Source organism: Serinus canaria, chromosome 1A (genome assembly GCF_022539315.1).
Source record: "Serinus canaria isolate serCan28SL12 chromosome 1A, serCan2020, whole genome shotgun sequence".
Classification (NCBI taxonomy): Eukaryota; Metazoa; Chordata; class Aves; order Passeriformes; family Fringillidae; genus Serinus; species Serinus canaria.
Genome location: NC_066314.1, coordinates 56,321,463 through 56,342,137, shown reverse-complemented (window position 1 = coordinate 56,342,137; position 20,675 = coordinate 56,321,463). Strand labels below are relative to the sequence as shown.

Here is a 20,675-nt window from a genome sequence, read left to right as displayed (position 1 = left end):
ATAAAGCTCTATTTCATGAAGACAAATGCCATTTAAGACACATCTATTTCTGCTTTTTCTGGCAGGCCAGAAGAGAAACACAAACACATGGAGACTTATTTACAAAATACATTTCAATCACAATTGCAAACAGTTTCAAATTAATTCAATCCAAATCCCTGGCACAGTTTCTCATGGGATGTTTTGAAGATGCTCAACTACAGTGCCACCAGTCAGTAGCAGTTTACTAATGAATATATTTGAGTAATTTACACTATGAGTCATTAACATTTCTTCTAATGTAAATGACGACTCCATTTCATTCCTTCCAGGCCTGGAAGAAGAAACTAAAAAAGAAAATGGATGCTAGCTGAATACATTGCTCTGGTGTTTTGAAAGAAAAGAACAAATTAAATTTTAAAAGTCAAGTTAGGAAATGCTGGAAATACCTCAATGGAATAATACAGAGAAATATCTTCATTTGAGGCAGGGATGGGAATCTAGTAAGGTCCCAGTTATGCTTTTAGCCAAGTAATTCAGACATTGTCCCCCTTATCCAAGGTCATCATGTGGAGCCAGGTGTATCCATAACATTATTACGGATAAAAACAACCCAAGTGTTGGCAAAGGCTTACTTTAAACTGATTATGTCTATTTATTTTTATAACTAAAATTATTTTTGAATTTGCTGAGCTGTAGTCAATGACATCAAAGCAATACTGCTCTCCTATTACGCAGGACTACAAACAAAGCAACAAATGTCCCTTTGTTCCCTAAGTCTAGATCCTTTCTTTGTTCCCTGAATTTCATTATTTCTTTATTATACAACAAAAGCTATTTATTTCCTTTAATTGATAAAAATGAATGGAAGCACACTGAGGATAAAAGCCCATCTCATAAGTACGCAAGAAACGTGTCAAGATAAAAGGTTTCAAACTGTAGAAATTACCTTAAAGAGCACAAAACACAGAAGTCCTTCCAAAATATAAATGTTTATACCTGGGAAAAACTTACCTCAAATCACACAACTTTTACTACAAACCAGCTGAGTCGAATTCTGCACTTTGCCTTAACATTTGGTTAGTAAATCAAAAGCCCAGCCTCGACAAGATAAGCATCCTTGAGATCCTTTGACAGAGATGCATACACAGCAAACAGCTTATGTAAACACCCAAAGTCTCTGAGTTAAGGTTTATGGCTTAGATTCATATCCACTTACAAAGCAAACCCTTTATTTGCATCTCCAGAACTGAAATCACTCCGGTTGCTTATCTCTGCTACCCTACGGCCGCAGCACTTTTGTTGTTGTTGTTGCAATTGAAAGGAAATTTAGAAACCCGGGTTTTACACTGGCATGTGATGTTGTTTTGTGGGCTCTGAGTGCTGTGACAGGGAGGCAGCTCCTTACCTGCACGGCAGCTGTGTGATGCTAATACCTGTCTGCACACCCCCTTCAGACTCAGACTCACTTTCACTCTTTTCACACAAGCAATCCAAAGTCAAATGAAGCCTTGTTAAAAAACAAAACAAAACAAAAACCACCCCCCACAGACCACTTCAAGCTGTTCCTGTTTTACTGGTTAACTGTTTAATAGTCTTCAACTTCTCACCTCAGAAAGCTTGAGAACCAGTACATTATTTTCTCACTTGTTTTGCTTGGGTCCACTGATTAGAAAAACAAATGAGATTTTCATCTCTGACTCCAAGACTGCTAATTCAAGCAAGGAAATGCCTCACATTCCCCAGCAACATGTTACCGACACACCTTGGCCCCACCGGCTACTAAACAAAAAGGGCACTGTTGGGTGACAGGCCAAAAGGTAGTTCTCAAAAATGCCTTAAAACCCACCATGCCTTAAAACCCATGCCTAGTCCTGAGCACTGACCCACATTTAGATCCCATTTCACTGCTTGTGCCACTTTCTTTCAATGAACTGCATCCGAAGGTCAAATTCACAAACCCCCAGATTTGAAAGGATTTTACTCTAGATTTTGGACCTTCGTGTCTAAGAGTTTCCAGATGCACACTTTTAGAGTTGACACCCCACAAAGCAGAGGTAGAGGGCAGCACTCATAAAAAGTCCATAAAAAAAAATACATTTAGCCTGAACAGTGTTTTAATAAGTGTCTGCAGAAAACAACAAAAACATCCAATGCCTTGTAATTTTGCAGCATCAGCTGTTACAAATGGAAAATATGTGTATGTATTGCATCTTTCCCTTTCTATCTTTCTCCAATTTTGCTGTGTGAAGATTTACCTTTCAGGAGTGATATGCAAAACAAGAGTGTGATATCTGAAGCACATGTTTGTGTGTGAGGATACTTTTGTTTTTCAAAGACTCATGATCTCTGAGAACTTGAGGCTGCCAGTCCCACCTCTGCACCACTGCCACAACACGATTTACCATCTCAACTCTCCTGGCATTTTAAGAATGATGCAGGGTAAAATTCAACTTGGTTAAGGAATCTCTTTTTTTGCCATGTAATAGAATGGGACTGAATTTTAATGAGTAAAAAATAGGGGGAAAGTGAAAAACAATAATTGTAGGCTAACTTTGCCTCAGATTTTCTCTTTTTCTCCTCAAAAACTTGTGGACCTTTTCATCTTATCCTAAACTGAAGCCCTTTGCCAATACCTCACACTGGAGCTTTGCTAACAGCCTTTGCTTAGGTAGCACAACTGGGAGTCTGAGAGAGTCCACATCAAGACAAGCTGCTTTAGTAACCACTATTAAAAATTGAATCCTACCTTTGACATTCCTGAAATACACAAAGTGGGTTCAAAACACAGGCTTCAAATTTTGCATTAGTTCTCAGCTTCAAAAAGGGACAAGTGGTTCATGGGCAAAACACTTAGAAAAGTGTGTTTGTTCTCCCCAAACAGTGACCTCTGACATTTGATAACTGCAGAGTGTGCTATCCCACTGCCAGCCAGAGCTGCCACAGACCCTGCAGAGCAAGGCACTGCCTGGCTGCACAACGATGCCCAGGCAGTGTGGCTCTGTGGGGATGCACTCCCTCATCCCCTCAGGACCATCTTCTCCTTGCTCTGGGACACAGCCTGTGCTGACTGCCCAGCTCCAGAGTCACTCATGTATGTTAGGGTGAAGAAGAGGCATGCACAGACAGGGCATTTTCCCAGCACTGCCCTTCCCATACTTTCTCTCAACTACTTCTCTTCCCCACATCTCTTCTCCAATCCGTAGGGAAAGCACAGCTCCAGGGATTCCAGTAACGCTGGAGTAAGCAAAGTTTTTTATTCCTTTTTATTTTCAGCCAGGGAGCAAAGCACTGTTGATTTTGTCTTGCTTTTTCAACACCAAAGTCCCAGTGCCAAGAGATGAAGGACAAAAGCTGTGTGCTCTCAGCTCCAAGAGAGGGCCTTTCTCTTCTGAATGCTGCACTGGTGAGTAGCAAGTAAACAAATCCCCAAACCCCCACTACCACTACAGTGCAGCTTTAAGGAACCGTATGCTGCCTACACCATTGCTTGGCTGGGGAGCCGTGCGTCCTGCCTACCCTTGTGCCAGCTTTGCTCCTCAGCACAGAAGCAACTTAGCAGCCAGGACACAGGAAACAGCTCTTCTGCTGCTTATTCCTTTCTCCTGAAAGCCTACAAATGGCTCTTAGGGGTAGAGATGTTGTCCTCTCCATCCTCCTCTTGCACAACTGACACCTCCTCACCATCTCTTGCAGAAAGATGGTTTCAGTCTGGGCGCCCTCCAGCTTCCAGCATCACCCAAGGCAAAAAATCTCAGTGAAGCAGGGGCTGAGCTGTGCCTGGGGCTCAGAGTTCACAAGACAAAGACATCAGTGCTAGGGGAATGGAAACAATGCTGGGGTGGGCTGGAGGGCTACATGGATAAGGATAATACACACATGGTTGATACTGAAGGGTAGGAGGGCTTCACCAGCAAGGCAGAGGGAGGCAGCAAATCACAGCAAGCCAGAGCTGTGGCCTCTGCAGGAACAGAGCTTTAAACACTACTGGGCCCAGCCCTACACTCTCCTCTCTCTCCTGCAGCAGGAAGAGGAGAGAAACTGGGGGGGAGGGAAAGGCCAGAAAAGAAGAGTCTTCTTTCTGCTGCTTCCCCTCTAAGAGAGAAAAGTCTAGGGATGGATGGGAGCAGCCACTCTCCATCCCATGGTCAGGCCTCTGGGCATATGTAGGAGCGGGGAATATCCCACCTCTCACCCCATCAGTAAGATGAGCAGAAAGTGCTGGCTTTGCAACTGAGGAAGATGCAGTCCATGGGATGAAGACAAATCTTAGCACTCCGAAAATTAACACATGCTTGCATCAAGAGATGTCTGATACCCAGCTGGAGCAGAACTGTAGCTGCTGCAAACCTACATGGACTTCTCTGGGATAACAAGGTACTGAGACTGGAGTTATTTACTACAGGCATTCTAAGTGTGAAACAGATTTTTTTTTATTATATAGAACAATGAAAAATGCCTGTTTCTTTAGATACAACAATAAACTGTGGTTTCTTACTGACCTTACCAATAGTGGACTGCCTTTAGCAGCAGGGCTGTAACACATTAAAATGGAGAAGAAGACAACTTGTAAGAGCAGTTTACAACAAAATTTACAGCCCAATTGCAGCAGTTCAGTGTGAATACACCTATAAATCACCTGGCTTGGATATCCAGAGCAGTCTAATTGAAGTAAGGGGCTACAAAATTGTCTTTGTAGGCACAGGATCAGCATTAGATGGGTTAGCACACAGCACAAGTGGGGCCACGAACCAAGTCAACAAGTCTGAAGCAAACTTAGGTGTGGCTACATCCCACGACAACAACAATAATGTAGAAATACCATCACATGCAAGAGCTGAACTGCCCTTCTCCATTATTAAATATCTGCCACATGTTTAAGCCAGTCAGGTTTACAGACTCTTCTGGAAAGCCAGTTTTATCCCTCAAACTCTCTCAAAACTCCAGGTCTTCCAGAGGAGTCATTCCAGCAGGATATTAGTTTTCATAAAGAAAGAACAGCATTATTGAAGCACATGGTTGCTGAAGTAAGTTTTGTGATCTGTGAATATCCTGAAAGTTTGAACACAGAAAGCCCTTATTTGACATGAAATATAGTAAGGCATAGAAGGGAAGGAAAGCATGGGGAAGCAAGATCACCTGACTTTTTTTAAGTCTGTAATAGAGAAAAAAAAATCCTGACTGTTTAACTGTTTCCATTCCCTTGACCTACAGATCTAATTAAAATAAACCTTCAAAAACAATATTAAAAATTAATAATATTTTAAGATGTTTTTATTAAAACACTGAATAAATTCAAAGATGTTTTTATGACATAAAAAAGACCAAAAGAAACCTCACTGTTGTTTCAAAGTTGTATTGTGACAAAGTGGCTCTTGTGTAACTTCATATTTTTCTAACTTTCAACAGTTTCACTGTAAGAAATTATAGCAAGGATGGAACAATACATCCAGGATTAAAAGCTCCCAAGCCCATTATTTATACACATCTAATTAGCTCCTCCTGTACACATACACAGACATCCCGCCTTGAGCACTGGGAACTGCTAATATAATTCCTGCAATTAAAAGCTTCAACGCCAGAATCCTTGTCTGCCAAAAGGAAAAACAACAGCCACTCTCCTCCAGCACAGCTGGGCATGTTTGTACAGGAGTGGATGCCCAACCCTAAAACAAAGCTCAGCTCCAAGATCTGAACTCTCCCAAAGTTCAAGGTATTTATTAGAAACCAGCACCACAGACCACCTTGGACTCCAGTAGAGCAACCAATGCAAATCAGAAGTTTGGGGAGTTTACACACTGTGGTTTTGTTCAGCCATACCAGAGACCTCTGCTGATCATGGGATAACAGTGCTGAACAAGTCTCACTCAGTAACAGTTTTGCTTTGGTTTCCCCCCAGAGACCATGTTAACTTTTGCTGTGTCAGGGACACTGGCAGTGCAGACAGACCGGTGAAGGAGAACGCGCCTGCCACCATGTGAAAGCAAAACTAGCACAGAATAGTTCAAGGCCAACATTCATAAAGGCTTGCATGCATTAATGACCCTCAGTATTTCCATACAAATCTTCCTCCGAATACGTAATCTCAAAATAAAGCTTCAAAAACCTTGAGGGATCAGATATAATGTTACACTTCTTTGAAGTACTTTTCCCTTTGTATTTTGACCACACTTCAAAGTTTTCCTACTTACATACAAATTAAATTAGACATCTGATGCTAAAAGAAGCAGACACTGAAAGTGTTTCACACTTTCCCAACCTCTGGGGGTGGAGGGGCAACTCAGTCCCATAGAAAGAAAGGTATATATTAACCATAGGCTGATTCTCACTATACCAGCTGGCCAAGGAGGAGTTATTCATGTATCAAAGGTCTAACAGAACCAGGGTACACCTCCAGCTCCTACCTGTGGCTGAAGAGCCTGATCCCAAAGAACAACACAAGTTTAACCTGTAGGACTCAAACTGACTTGCTGCCCTCAAGTGGGAATTTGTGATTAATAGAAGTGCCCAGTGCATGAAGGCAACAGGAAGGAGGAGGCTGGGAAAAAAACAAGGTACACCAGCACTGGCAAAGTCCTTTAAATGGTTTAATTGGAGTGAGCTGATAATCTTCAATGGTTTTCTTAAGAGGCAAAGGGAAAAACTCATCCCAACTCCCAAACACTTGTTGCCACGGAAACTGATAGAGTGTGGCTGGCAAGATGCACCAGGTTTTGTGCTTCCATCGAAGACCTTTTTGGAACCATTGAAATAAAAGAATGATCCTAGAACTGTCGCTACTACCATGCCAAAAAAATTCCACAGGAAACAAACCAACCAGAAGAATGCAAAACCCCACCCCAAAGAGCAGAAGTACACAAATCATTGCATTTTCTCATCATGAACTAGCAGCTTCCTCAGCAACCACATGAACATCTGGGGCCAAATCCTTTGCGGTATATGAGGAGACAATGGACTTACCTGGAGACAATCCTGCATGCTCTCAAGCACTAAATGAGTTTTAAAATGTTGGTTCTTGCTTCATATATAACAGATCTCTACAAATAACTATTTAAAACTATTGCCTCCTGAGCTTCCCGTTTTGGGGCTGAGTATTTTTCCATGTGTTTACAGAGCCATCACTGGAGGGATGGTTTCAGGGACGTTATATTTAGCTCTGAAGGACTAAAGACATTTTTTCCCTGGCTAAAGTTAGGAAGGGATCCTCCCTTAGAGGAGGATCTTTAACTCTGCTGAACATAAAAAACTACTGAGGCAAGTCTAGTTTGGGCTTGCAGAAGATACAGGTGATGCCAAGGCCTCAGCCATGATTATCCTGCTGCTTGAAATGGGAAAAGTAAATCCAAAACTGGCATGAATGTTTGCTTACATATACAACAGAACTACAGTTTCATCCCTGTTTAGGAAAAGAAACAGCACTTATTTCAGGGTGGAATTGTCACACATCTTCACACAGGGCTTGTGTAAGTACAGCTCTTCTCAGGGACAGCTCAACATTTATTTGCCACTCGGTGGAAACAGGTTGCAGCAGGGGCATTTTAGCAGCTCTGCATGGCTGACACTTCAGTCACTGGACAGAAATGGGGACAGCTCTACATCACAAGCGCATTGAACTGCTCACAGAAAAATCCATTGTTGCACCCACCCCTCCAGTTGTGCTACAAAACCCCTTCAGTTACCACCCTCCTTACAGTACAAAACTGCCACTTACCTACATGGATTCATCCATTTCAAGATTTTGCTGGTAAGCCACAGCAAAACCACAGACCATGGTGGTTTACCTCAGAGAGGTTCAGATCTTGTTGATAAACTCTGTTATTTTTGCAAATTAATTCCTATCATAGAATCAGAGAATGGTTTGGGCTGGAAGGGATGTTAAAGATCACCTTGTTCCAGCTCCCTGCCATGGGCTGGGACATCTACCACTATCCCAGGTTACTCAGAACCCCATCCAGCCTGGCCTTGGACAGTGCCAGGGATCCAGGGGCAGCCACAGCTGCTCTGGGAACCTTGTGCCAGGGTTTCCCCCACCCTCACAGGGCAGAATTTCTGCCCAATATCCAACCTAAACCTTCTCTCTGTCAGTGTGAAGCCATTGCCCCCTCATCCTGTCACTCCAGGTCCTTGTCAAGAGTCTCTCTCCATCTTTCCTGTGGGCTCCCTGCAGGCACTGCAAGGCCACAATTAGGTCACCCCAAAGCCTTCTCTTCTCCAGGTTGAACAATCCCAACTCCCTCGGCCTTTCCTCCCAGCAGGGCTGCTCCATCCCTCTGATCCCCTTGGTGTCCCTGCTCTGCACTGGCTCCAGCAGCTCCCTGTCCTTCCTGTGCTGGGCCCAGGGCTGGATGCAGCCCGCAGAGGGGGGGTGGGGCTCAGCAGAGCAGGGCAGAGGGGCAGAATCCCCCCTGCCCTGCTGCCCTGGGTACAGCCCAGGATGCATCCCTTAACATGAGTGTACTCCCTCCTGGTGCACTACAGCTTTGGAAGTACTGAAATACCTTGGAAATCCTGCACTACTGAAATGTTATCTAGTGTGTTTGAGACAATGATCTCTTCTCTCTGGTGGCCAGGGATGGGACCTGAGGGAGCAGTACAGACCTGTGTCAGGAAGTTTAGACTGGAGCTTTTATAAACACACAAAGAAAAGGAAGGGAAAAAAATGTCAGAACAGGTATCTCTGCATGGTAACAAGCAGAGATCTCTGGCAGAGGAAGTATCTAAGTCATGCTGTTGGATTCTGGGACTTGTTTTTTGCCCTTTATTAAAACTTTTGGCAGTTCCAAGTTTCTGTTCCCTACAAAAATCTCAATGATCATAAATGCATTTAGGCCTCTCCTAGTATTTTAATCAAATATCAGCTCCTGCTCCTCTACTTGACTTGCAGGCGAAATCTGCCATTTTAAGGAGATAATCATAAGCAGCTCTCTGAGAAATGTCAAGAATTCTAAATTGCCATTTCAGTGCTCTGGTTTGGAGTGGATTTTTTTTCCCTCTTCCCTAATATTCTATTTAAATTCCCCTTAAAAAGAAAACAGAGCATTGCCCAAGATGTAGCAGCATGAGATGCAGTATTTTACAGATTGCAAGATCTTAATCCATATTTTCAGCTAATTAAAAACGTAGGCATTTTCCAAAAAGCAGGATTTTAATTCCCTGTTGCATTATTGAGTCCAAAAAAAATCAAGACTTAGGAAAGCAACATGAACAAGACAATTATTTCCATGGCATCCTGTTTTTCTAAACTAAGTCTCAGTATCAATGAAACAAGAGCTGATGTCCAGTCACACTCTTAACCATCAATGAAGAGTGGAAGGAAGAGATTTAGCACATGTGTGCACTTGGCAGGGAAGAAAGAAGTATGAGTAAGGTACCTGGGAGGTCTCCAAAGGCAGCCTGCTTGAGTACACAGGTAATGAAGCCAACCTGATCTGACCATGCACCTGAAGGCTTGAGGAGGAGACATTTACCACCAGCCTCACAGTGAGTGACCAGTGACTTGTGACCAGAGGGCAGAACTCTGGCTTCCTAGGCTGCCCAGGGAGCTTGCAGGGGGAAGGAAGAAAACCAACAGATCATGGGATAGAGGAATTCTTCAGGCCTGAAATCAATACTGAGAAGCCAGAATGGTTAGACAGCTGCAATACTCCTTCCTGCCAGAGGCAACAATTCCACGTGGTTACTGGCGAGTTCTCATGCCACAGGCACTCCTCAGGCTATACTCAGCAGTGGTTCTGGCAGCTGAGACCACCTGCTCTGGACTCACACAGCACCTCAACCTGTGGTAACCCTGCCCAAGAGGCTCTCCTGGTACTGCAGCACTGTGGGCCAAGGCAGGAAACTTCCATCTTAGTCAACAATTTTTAACTTGTACACAGCAGTCTGCCAATAATATGCTGTAAAACTGCCATTATTTTCCCAATTCCAGCTGCTAAACTCAAGAGAGTTAACCTGACTGAAGACAGACATGAAGGTGAAGCAAACTGGGCATTAAATCAAAAGAAACAGCTTAGCTAAACCAGTCACCCTGAAGGGCTTAGGTTAAAAGTTGCTCACCTGAGTTGGGACTCCTGTTACTCTGGTCTTCAAGGCTATTTTAAAGGGTGAGCCTACCCAGGTAGAGCACACATTCTACTTAGGGTGAAATTCTTATCAGTGGGAACTTCTCACTTGTGGGAACTTTGCACCACTGAGGAAAAAAGACAGCACTCCATGTAGCAACAGCATCCAGGAATCTGAAGCATGGCTCCACACTGCTGCTAAAGCCAAGCTCAGTGCAAGTGGATATTCAACTTGTGCCTAGGCAATTTTTATCTCATAAATAATCAGTGCTATACCCCTCTGCAGATTTCAAAACACTAATTTCAAATCCTTTACAACTGGCCACAGTACAGGGGAGAGAAGAGTCTTACCGACACTAGAATTGTAGTAGTGTTCTTTTGAAGTCAGAAAATACCAAGTAACAACAGAAAAAGAGGAACACACCCAGCATGCATGTCAGAATGCACAGGGCATCACAAGGACGTCAGTGGTATCTCTGCATCAGCAGCTTGTTCCCTGGAAACTTCTTGTCCAAGAACTGTGACCCAGCCTGGTGCTCCTTTGCTTGCAAGATCTGACAAGATCCCAAGATGCCGGTGTGGCTGCGGGCCAGCAACCTGGTGCTCCAAAGAGCCACATGCAAATGTCTGCTGAGGGTAACATGACCACACATGTTCCCTCTCCTGCTGTAATGCCAGCAAGGCTCCAAACTCCTCCTGGATAACACAGGAGATAACGCAGCCATATCCCAGTGCTCCCTGGCATGGATCACGGCATTCGCTAGGGCTGTCACACACTCTGTGAATTATACACAGCACACACCCTAAATGGCACAAACCTCAGAGCTGTCTCCATGTTCTGTGGCAGCAGAGATTAACACATGTTGACAACGGATCAGATAGGGGAAGCATTAGAGGAGACAGACGCAGCCCATTACTGCTGTTTGTTGTGTACCTACACAGTTTCTCACGTCAGAACTGACTGCACTCTTAGTTTCTCCCGATGTAGCAATGCTGTTGGACTTCCCTTTCCCATCCTCTCAACAGGCAGCTATTTCAGTTGCTCAAAGCAGTCCTGCCCCTACCTTTAGCGAGAGGGGTATAAGCACTGGCTGCCAATGTCCTGCTAACAGGAAAACAAACACATCTTAACATTGCACCCAGGCACCAGGAACCCCTTGGCATCAGGCATCTGATCCAGGTGCGCGCTTGCAGGAACCATCCGGAGGACACAATACCACGTTCGTGCTGGACTGTGCACTCCCAATTCCCTGCCCAGAACACTGCAGCACAGCTGGCACAGATTCTGTGAATGGCAGCACAGCTGTAAAGAAGGTCTCTAAGGGAAATTATGAGATAGGCTACAGAGGAGTGGGAACATTCAAGTGTAGCTACTCTAGACACTCACAGGATGCAAAGGTGTTAAGTTTATACATGACAAACTCCTTGATCAAAAAATATGAGAAGAGAAAGTTTCATACAGATCTCATAGCAGCCTTCCAATATCTGAAGGGGGCCTACAAGGAAGCTGGAGAGGGAGTCTTCATTAGGAACTGGAGTGCCAGATAAGAGGGAATGGCTTCACACTAAGAGAGGAGGTTTAGTTTAGATATTAATAAAAAAAATTCTTCCCTGTGAGGGTGCTGAGGCCCTGGCACCCATTGTCCAGAGAAGCTGTGACTGCCTCATGATCCCTGGAAGTGCCCACAACCAGGCTGGACAGGGCTCTGAGCAACCCAGGGTAGTGGAAGATGTCCCTGCCCATGGCAGGGAGTTGGAACTGGATGGGCTTTGATGTCCTTTCAAACCCAAACCATTCAATGATTCTATAAATTCCTTAGTGCTCAAAATCTTAAAGGGAAGCAATAAAACACTAGCACATTGTTGCACTGTGAAGGACAGGGTGGGAAAGGGCAACAGGCAGGACAAGGGCAAGGGAGGAACCATGGAAATCTCTGCTGAGGTCTTGGAGCAAAATGCAACCAAATCCACAAAGAGGCTCCTGCAAGCACTTGCAAGCTGCCAATTTGCTCTGTTGCCAGACTATTCTGGGGCTGAAACATTGACAGTCAACAAAGCTCTTCCTCAGACAGTGATGCAGCATTCCCACCTATCAGAGCTTCATCTCCTTTTGGGAGCTAGGAACAGATACAAGGACACCAAGCTGCTGTAAGCTCAGTTTTGGTATTCCTGGCAATGCTGCAGCACTCGATGGGATGCACTACACTATTTTCTGTCCTCACAGGAACAGAGAGCTGTTCACTGCCCAGATGGCAGAACCAGGATGGCTGCTTTACTACTGCCATCCCCCAGTGTCCCTCAGGCACAGTGACACCAAGGGCATCTTAAGCCTTGGCCACTTGACATCCAGCCAAGCAGGCAAACCAGCCAAAACACCCCTGGCACTGAGCCCTGGGAGTGGAGCCAGGAATGGTTGCCCAGTCCCACAGCAGAGTTGAACTTTCCAAATATTTTGAACAGCTCCTTATCAGCAAAGCAGCTTTGCACCAGCTCAGCATTTCACAGTGTTTATAATCTGGTCCGCTTAAATTGGATTGACAGCTGAGCAGAACCACAGCCTGAAATAGCGACAGTCTCTCTGTCGGCACAGGAGCTTTTCAGCAAGACCCACCCAGCCTGAGATCAGCAACTTGCACAAGCCCAAATTTGATGTCAAGCATGTTTCTAATGCCACTGAAGTCAATGCTACTGAGAACATGCTTAACACCGGATTCCCGTTTGACCAAGAGACCAAAAGAGGACCTCAAAACACAGATCCTGGCAGCTTTGTGCAATCTGTGGGTGCTATCAGTAATAAATAGCAGCTCTCTCCTCACCACAACGGACATCAGACCATCTGCCAGACACGGCCTCTGCCAAAAACACAACATGAGCAAACAGTCACAAAGATCTCAATCACTGTTGTGACAATCTGCCTTCCTTCTCCACTTAGAGGCACCACCAGAGCACAGCTCTGGCTGTGTGTGTGTGTTTGGGACCACGGGAAACAGTGAAGTTTCAAAACTCACACCAAGTCTGCAACAAAGATGCGTTCACTTCCATTATGGACCTTGCTCCACATCGCTCTGGTTAAGTGTGACACCACCATCACACAGAAAGGTAACTTCCTTACCAAGATATTTCAAAGCAAAATTTACTTAGGGTTACACAAAGCCACTGTTACTGCATGCAAAACACAAACCAAAAATCACTCAGTGAATCAGGGCAAACAAGTGCTGGTATGTTGCACTGAGGGAGTTCACAGGATGGGAGAGCAGGCTGTGTCTGGGAAATGCAATGAGTCACAGAAAACCTCCAATGAACTAGGTTCACCCATCTGCCCAGCACTCAGACAGCATCTAAGCTAAAAGTTAACAGCCTATGCCCCTCATGGTGTAGAGAAAACAAGCACTGGCCACTGAGTGGCCATGAGGCCCCACCCCATGGGGACATCCTGCAGTATTACCACCCTTAGTGTATCAGGGACTGACTTTATTAGCCACTGATGCTTATATGACTATTGGTTCCACTGCTGTTACTTAAGACCAGTTGCTAAGGCATGAGAAATGTCTGGAGCACCTTCATATTTGAAGGTGCTCCAGACATTAGAGATCTTGGATGATGCCCACCTGTCACAGCAAAGATGATTCCCCTCCCAAATTCTCATCTTGTCCCAGCCAGTGCTGCCCACTGTAGGTCTCAGAGGAACAATTTCATCTCCCTGAAACAGAGTGTTGGAGGGCATGAGCCTAAATCCCTACCTGCTTAATGTACCTCCAGTTGGTGGGCAGTGACCTCCTCAGGATGTGGAAAGAAGGGTGTTTCCCAACTACCCCATTACACACCTCAGAATAGGTGTACCACAGGAGGATCAGGCCTTTGGAATATGGCAATTGTTGTGCCATCCTAGGGAAACAGTCAGAATTCTCCAGCCTTACCATTACACTAAACACTAGATGATTCACCTGAATTTGCTCTCCTCTCATGAGGTAAGGCTATTTCCTACTTTCTTCCAGTAACTCAGATTTGTCTATGTCCTATTTTTTGTTTCTAAATTAAGACTATTGCTCATCACCAGATTATATGGCATTTATTCTGAGGAGCAAGAGATATTGATGCAGCTAAAAATTCAATATAAACACCCTGTGGATGTAAGCCATGACATTTATATACCGGATTAATAAGCACTAAGAGGAATTTCTGATGTAGGGCACATGACCCTCCCTTCATTTCAAAAGCAATTATTTTAATACCATGATTTCAAAGTGTGATGTGTCCTTGGAAACACTGGCAGACAGACAGCTTCAACAAAAAAGCTTCCAAATCCTGGAAGGACAATTTCAGGTGCATCTCCGGTTTTCAGATAAGAACATCTGGAAGTGGGCTGGCCAGCAGAAAGCAGGCTGAGACAAACACAAATTTAATGCAGAGTGGGTCTGAGCCTCCCCTACAAAAAGGGGAAAGACTGGACACAGAGTTCCTGCTCCAGCCCATCTCCAGCTGCATCCAGTACCTCTCCCACTTCCGTCACTGCCAGGTTTCTGGAGCGCTCTCACTGCTCGGAGCGGCCCTTGCCTTTCACACCTTGCCACCTACCCCTTGATATTTTCCAGATACCTCAGCCTGAAAGCAACTTCCTTGCTCATTTTAGAGGGCCAACTTACAGCTGGAATGCCCCCAGAGAACACAGCCAGGCTCCCTAGTTATCACTTGTCAGACTTGGGCGGCACCACCTCAGCCTTGAGCTCGCCAATTTGCAGTGAGGAGAGCTGAAAAATGACAACAGCTGGTTTTCCACTGAAGACCTTGGTGCTTTCTGATAGTGGTTTGATGCCTCAGGGGGGGAGGAAAAAAAAGCAGCCCCATCCAACCCCCCTGGGCAATCACCTTCCAGCCAGTTGGTCCCTTCCTTTTAACTTCAAATACCTAAGGAACATCCAGAGAGCGTAAGAGATCTCAACAAATTCCTTGGGTATCAGCATGATTCGGGCAATCTGCCCTAGGCATACTCTTGGAGGCACTCACCACTTTTGGATGGAATACCTCAAAAAAATTACAGAACACAAAATTAAAACAAACACAACAGAACAACCCCAGATGCGCATGCAGCTCCCCACATGCTGAGCTGCTGACATTTTTCCTAAGCTGCTGAAATCAAAATCTAGTGAGAGAAGCTACCAGATGACAAAGGAGAGACACCAAGACCCCACCACAAGTACTCACATCCTGCAAGCAAGGCATGAAAGCCTTCACCAGGCTTCTGCACTTACTGCTGCAAAGTCCAGGTCCCAACTCAGCCCTGAGGGCTTCCCAAGATCAATGAAAGAAAAACATCCAGATTCATGAAAAGCCACATTCAGATCCTTAAAAAGTCAGCAGACAAGTAATCAGCAATTTGGGTGTCATGAGAAGCAGAGGATGAAACCAGAGCCCTCGAAGCACAGAGTGGTTCAGGACAGCTCTGCCCAGCACTGGGAAGGAGCATGCACAAATGAGGTATCAGCTATATAAGAAAGTCAAAGAAAAATGAAAATAAAAATACTGGCTGTGATACCTTGGTGCTGCTGTCCATCACTGAAGGTCTCATCTAAGGCATCGGGATATCTGTCCCACCCAACAGAAACAGAAAACTAAATATAATCTTGGAACTAAATCTTGAGCCCCTAAAAAAGTCTCTGCAAAGTTCTGCATCCTCAAAAACAGCACATGGCTGGAGACAGCTGCTTTCTCCACTGCCTTCATTAGCATGGCATGCCCAGAATAAAGCTGTGTTAAGCCAAGCAAGGCTTTTTGCCTGAAAGTTTATAAAGCAAGGTATCTCAAGCCAGTCAGAAGGTGGTCAGGGAACCTCTGAAAGCCTGCAAAGAAGCTGCCACGAGATTTTCCTAAGAAGATGAAGGAATTCTTCATGTGATTTCCATGCTCCTCTGCATCTAGCAGATTATCCATTCTCCCCAAGAGGGCTAAACTGCCCTAACACTCTCCAGTGCTCCAAAGCAACTTTGTAAAAAGCCAGAATTCCTGAAAAACTTTTAACTAACTTCTACCAAGTAGGCAACAAAAGTGTTACCATGACTTCCTCTGTAACAGAGTGCCTAATTCCAGTTTACTGCCTACAGCACTCACCTTTTCTACATGCCATGCAATGCATTTGGGAATTAAGCAGCTGTATATGAAGGCCTATAGCCTAGTGCAGTTGTATGAAATTATTTCTGCAAATTACATCATTCCAGACATAACTCTGAGCCAGTAACTTCCACTACAGTCCCTGGGAGGGGAAAAAAAATTAAATCTTAGCATGGCATGTGGTGGATGAAACAAGAAAGATCAGCTTCCATGTATTGACACAGTTTCCATTTTGAGGCTCACTTTTCCCATCTTAGTCTCAGATGGAAAACAATATGGGGAAAAAAATATTCCCAAATAATACAGAAAAGATCTTCTCTGACTCTGGTTTGAGAGGAAAGAGGAGGGAAGGAGCAGAGAGATCCCCCAGACAGCAGTAAGTGACACCCTACAAACCCAATCCCACTAACATGCTGCTTCGTCTTTATAAAACTTCCAACAATTCCTCACACACCTCCAACCACTCACTGAGAAGGGACAACCACATCAGTCAGCGAGATAACTTATTGAGAGACACAAAACAAACCATCAAAAAACACCACCAGAAAATGCACTTAAGTAAGTAGTGAAGAAGGTTAGGAAAGATCATTACACTTCCCTTTGTGTCAATCTGAATCAAACTTTCTTTTGCTCTAGAAGAAGTCAGGGAGGTGAGAACTCAAATTGACCTTGTTTCTCTTTCCATGGCCTAAGCTCACTTGACTTCTTGTTCACTTTGCCCATCTGCAGAACACAGGGAATGATAATGAGAAGCTTCTTCACAATGTTATAGGAATTATTCAATCTGTAGCCACAGAGTTCTTTGAAGATGCAAAGTGCCAAGCATTATTACTAGATGAAGAAATTATGTATTTTCTCCCCCAAGCTATACAGAGGAAGAAAAAAGCCATGCAAACAGCCAACTGTATTCCTAATGAGATGCAATACTCAAAAAGTGGGGCATCTTAAAACAGATTGGACAATCTTTTTCCAGCTCACAAAGATTATTCCCAATACATAAACCTCAGAGGATTATAAATGCAAGCAAAGAAACTTAGCTTTTGACAAGATTTCTGCAGAACAAAATAGGCTTGTCTAAATAAACAGGGAAAATGTACATTTTCGATCCTGAAGAGAGCAAAAAGAGTTTTTCAAAGAATAAGGGAAGAACTGAAATCAGGTTTGCAAGCTTTGTGAGGGATGAATTTATGCTTTCTGAATATAAAACAATTTGCAGGACTGGGAAAGTCAATAAAATCAGAAGAATTTCTGATGGGAGGGAGGCAGGAAAACGCTGTGTGCAGCAGAGGGGTCACATGCTGGACAAACAGGGCAGGCTGCTCAGTGTTTACAGATACATACATCCCCCCTCCCTGCAGAGATTCATGTGTATTACAGAGCCACCATCAGAATTGTGGGTGAGCATTACTTTAAGCTACATTAAGGTTACTCAAACCACATCACAAAGCGTGAGGAGCAAAAGCACAATAAAATAGTTCTTCTCTGCAAGCAACAGTATTTCCTCTCAAAAGAAGGGGAGGGAAAAGACACCAAAAAAATCCCATCACAGCCTGCCTGGGGACCCTCCCCTGCCCCAACTATGTGCAATGCTGCACTTCCCATAAACAGGCAGAGCAGCCACAGGCTCTGGGGAAAGGCTTGAAATTATTACTATTTTGAGTACAATTTAGTTTAGCACAACTATTAAAAGTCCAAGAAAAGCTGTGTGTGGGCTGGGCCCTGCAGGACAAGCCATCAAGTGCCAATAAATGGAATACACAGAAGCAACCTTGTGCTTCTTTCCCTCCTGTATTCAATGTGACATTGAGGGCAGAAAACCCAACAAATACTGATTTTTGCCTCTTGCACATAGGCACTGTGTGTAAGAGAGTAGACTGGATATAATTTCAGTGCTGCATGTGGTGCTCTGTCTCAGCTTTAGACACCAAAAATCTGCTGCCATTGAGCACAGACCCAACTCAGAGCTGGTGGAGGAAGGTGAAGACACACCTGCAAACCTGCAGCGTTTTGCTAGGAAAGAGCAGGAGCTGCAGGGAGTATGACTGACTCTGGCTACACAGACTTAGCCAGGTTTTGTGTCTTCATGGCACCACACTGAAGCAGATGTTTCTGCTAAGGCTTATTTTAAAAGCCTTTCTGGATTATTTATACATGGCCTTACTCCGGGGCAAGGCTGAACTGGCAGCAGTATGTTTGACATGAAGCTAGCCAAGGAGGGAAGATGGAAATCCATGCTTTTATTGATAAATAGAAGTCGTGGGCAGAGGCACTGAAACTCCACTCTGAACACTTTGGTATATTCTGTGTGGTGACAATGGAGGTCAGACATCTGTACTGAATTTGTGGTAACCCAGCAAAGAAGCCCATGTTCCTCTTCATCTGGGAGAAGCAGCCAGCAGCCCCAAACACAGACCCCTGCCCCTGTCAGGGCTGAGTCAGGCAGGGGAATTTCCTGCCACCTCGTTAGGAGAGGCTCTTATTTATCTGTTTAATGGGGAAAGCAAGCAGCAGCTGGAGAAATCAGGCTTTTCAGACTGATTGCTGAGGGCAACAGGTCTGACTCCTCCAAATGCCAGAAACTGCCAGTCCTGGAGCCACAGGAACGGAGAAGGGAGGACTGAGCACCTGCTACTACAGTCCTGGATGGACACGGACACACACACTCCTTCCTAGGGAGCAGCAGCACCAGAGACAGGGAAAACCAGGCAGATTTATGTCCCAGGCCTTCTGCTGCTCCTGGGCATGGGGAATCAGCACAGCATCTGGGGAGCAAGGAGGGAGAGACTTCCAGCAAAGGCAAGACATTTGCACAGTGATGCCAGCAGATTGAAAGTCTCCAAACACACATCCAGCAGAACACGGCTGCTAGCCAGCATCAGATAGCCAGCATCAGACTTTTAACCATGTTTTTACAGCCATGATGGATGCAAATCCAGCTGGAGTGTAATCCCACCAAACCTGTAAGTGGTGATAAAACTGAACAAATGTGACCAGGATGGGAGACAACTGGTGACAACCACTTCCAGCCCCAGCAGACCTCTGATTAAAAACCCTAATAAAATATAAATAAATAAAAGCTTTTGGCAGTGGAGTTCAGGGCTTCTGACAAACAAGGAGCAACAACATCCACTTCTTTCCAAGTCTGGTGCAAGACCTTGGGCAGCTGTGAATCCCAGAGAGAGCTCATGCACAGTGATTTAGTGTGGGAAGGGTTGGAGAGCCACGAAGAAGCACTCCAAGGGCTATGGAGAGGGTAAGGGAGTAAAATATGGGAAATGGTATTTTAAATGAGACACCAGTCCTCACATCCTGTAGGACTGGGAGCCCAGCTGTGGAGTCATGGGATGAGCACATCCCAGCCAAGGGGCGCAGGGATCAAGTGCTCACTCAGCAATCTGACCCAGCTCTCCAGCTGGAATTTAAGAAGCTAAATCATACCATAATATCCAAAACAAAGTAGATGAGGGAAAACCATTCCCAAAACAAGACTGCCAGCTCTGACATGCACTAGGCTACTTGGATCAAATCAGTCTAGACTAAATGCAAAATGCTGCTCCTTGAAGCCAACAGAACTGGGACATTTCCAAAGCATATCACAACACATGCTCTGTTTTGCTGAATGCATTTTCTCATAAACTTGCCCCAGCAATCTGAAAGCCCTTGGCAGTTTCTCTGCACACTGCCATAGACCTGCGAGTCAGACTCACTGTACATGCACAGCTGCATCACTCAGTCACAGCATGTCCAGGGGGATCTTGTGCTGGTGCTGAACCTTCCAAACCGGGGTGCACTGGCACTGCTTGAACCCTTCACATTCCACAGAACAGCTCATTTCAGTTTTGCTTCTTGGATAATCCAAATATACTTCACTACTCTGCCAAAGTCCACACGATAACCCTAAATCTACTGTCATTAAACACAGTTTCCACATTTCTCTGACACCAAACAACAGCTTAGACTGTGTTAAGGACCATCCTTTAAAAGATGCAAAACCAATGGATATCTACAGAAGCAGACTGACGTTCTTCTATAACTCTTACTGGAAATCCAATACAGCATCATTTTAATGATATTTGAAATGAAAGCCCAAAGGAACTGTTGTGTAAGATACCAAAAAGCAAAAAAAAAGCAGCAGATAGTAGATAATAGACATCAGCAATGCAGTGGGCTTGGATTACTCACTCACAGGAACAGACTTAGTGTTGATCTCCACTGTCACTCTTGAGCAAGTACCACTGACCCATATAAACATCCAACCCTGAGAAAAAGAGAAATAGAGATTTTGATTAATCACCCAAAGCCTGAGATGACTTAACAGTGATATCTTGTAAAAGTTTATTATCAAGTGACACAGGATACAGGAAGCACTGTGGATGATGTACATAACAGCATTTAAAAAAAGCTAATACCAAGAGATTAAAGGATGACAACTGATGTACAAAAAGGAAATGAGCTTGTTAATTCCAAATAATTCCCAGCAACATTATTTCTCAGTATCTCTACATTACACAGTTGGCCTGTGCCTGCCCCTGA

The 20,675-nt window shown here is 44.5% G+C and overlaps 1 protein-coding gene across 14 annotated transcripts in view; it reads right to left on the bottom strand.

Moving 5' to 3' along the window:
- Nucleotides 1–20,675, bottom strand: part of PPFIBP1 (PPFIA binding protein 1) — a 104,897-nt gene that overhangs the window by 52,414 nt on the left and 31,808 nt on the right. For 10 of the 14 annotated variants that reach the window (XM_030238203.2, XM_030238208.2, XM_030238206.2 and 7 more), the window contains one exon: nucleotides 20,329–20,400. The exons of 2 other annotated variants lie outside the window; for them this stretch is intronic. Coding sequence is in view for 2 of the 12 variants with exons in the window: in XM_050970213.1 (XP_050826170.1) it covers nucleotides 20,329–20,394 (66 nt within the window). In the remaining 10 variants the exon portion in view is untranslated. Of the gene's footprint in view, nucleotides 1–20,324; nucleotides 20,401–20,675 lie in introns of those variants that run through there. 2 more of the 14 variants (XM_050970209.1, XM_050970212.1) reach the window with 2 other exon arrangements.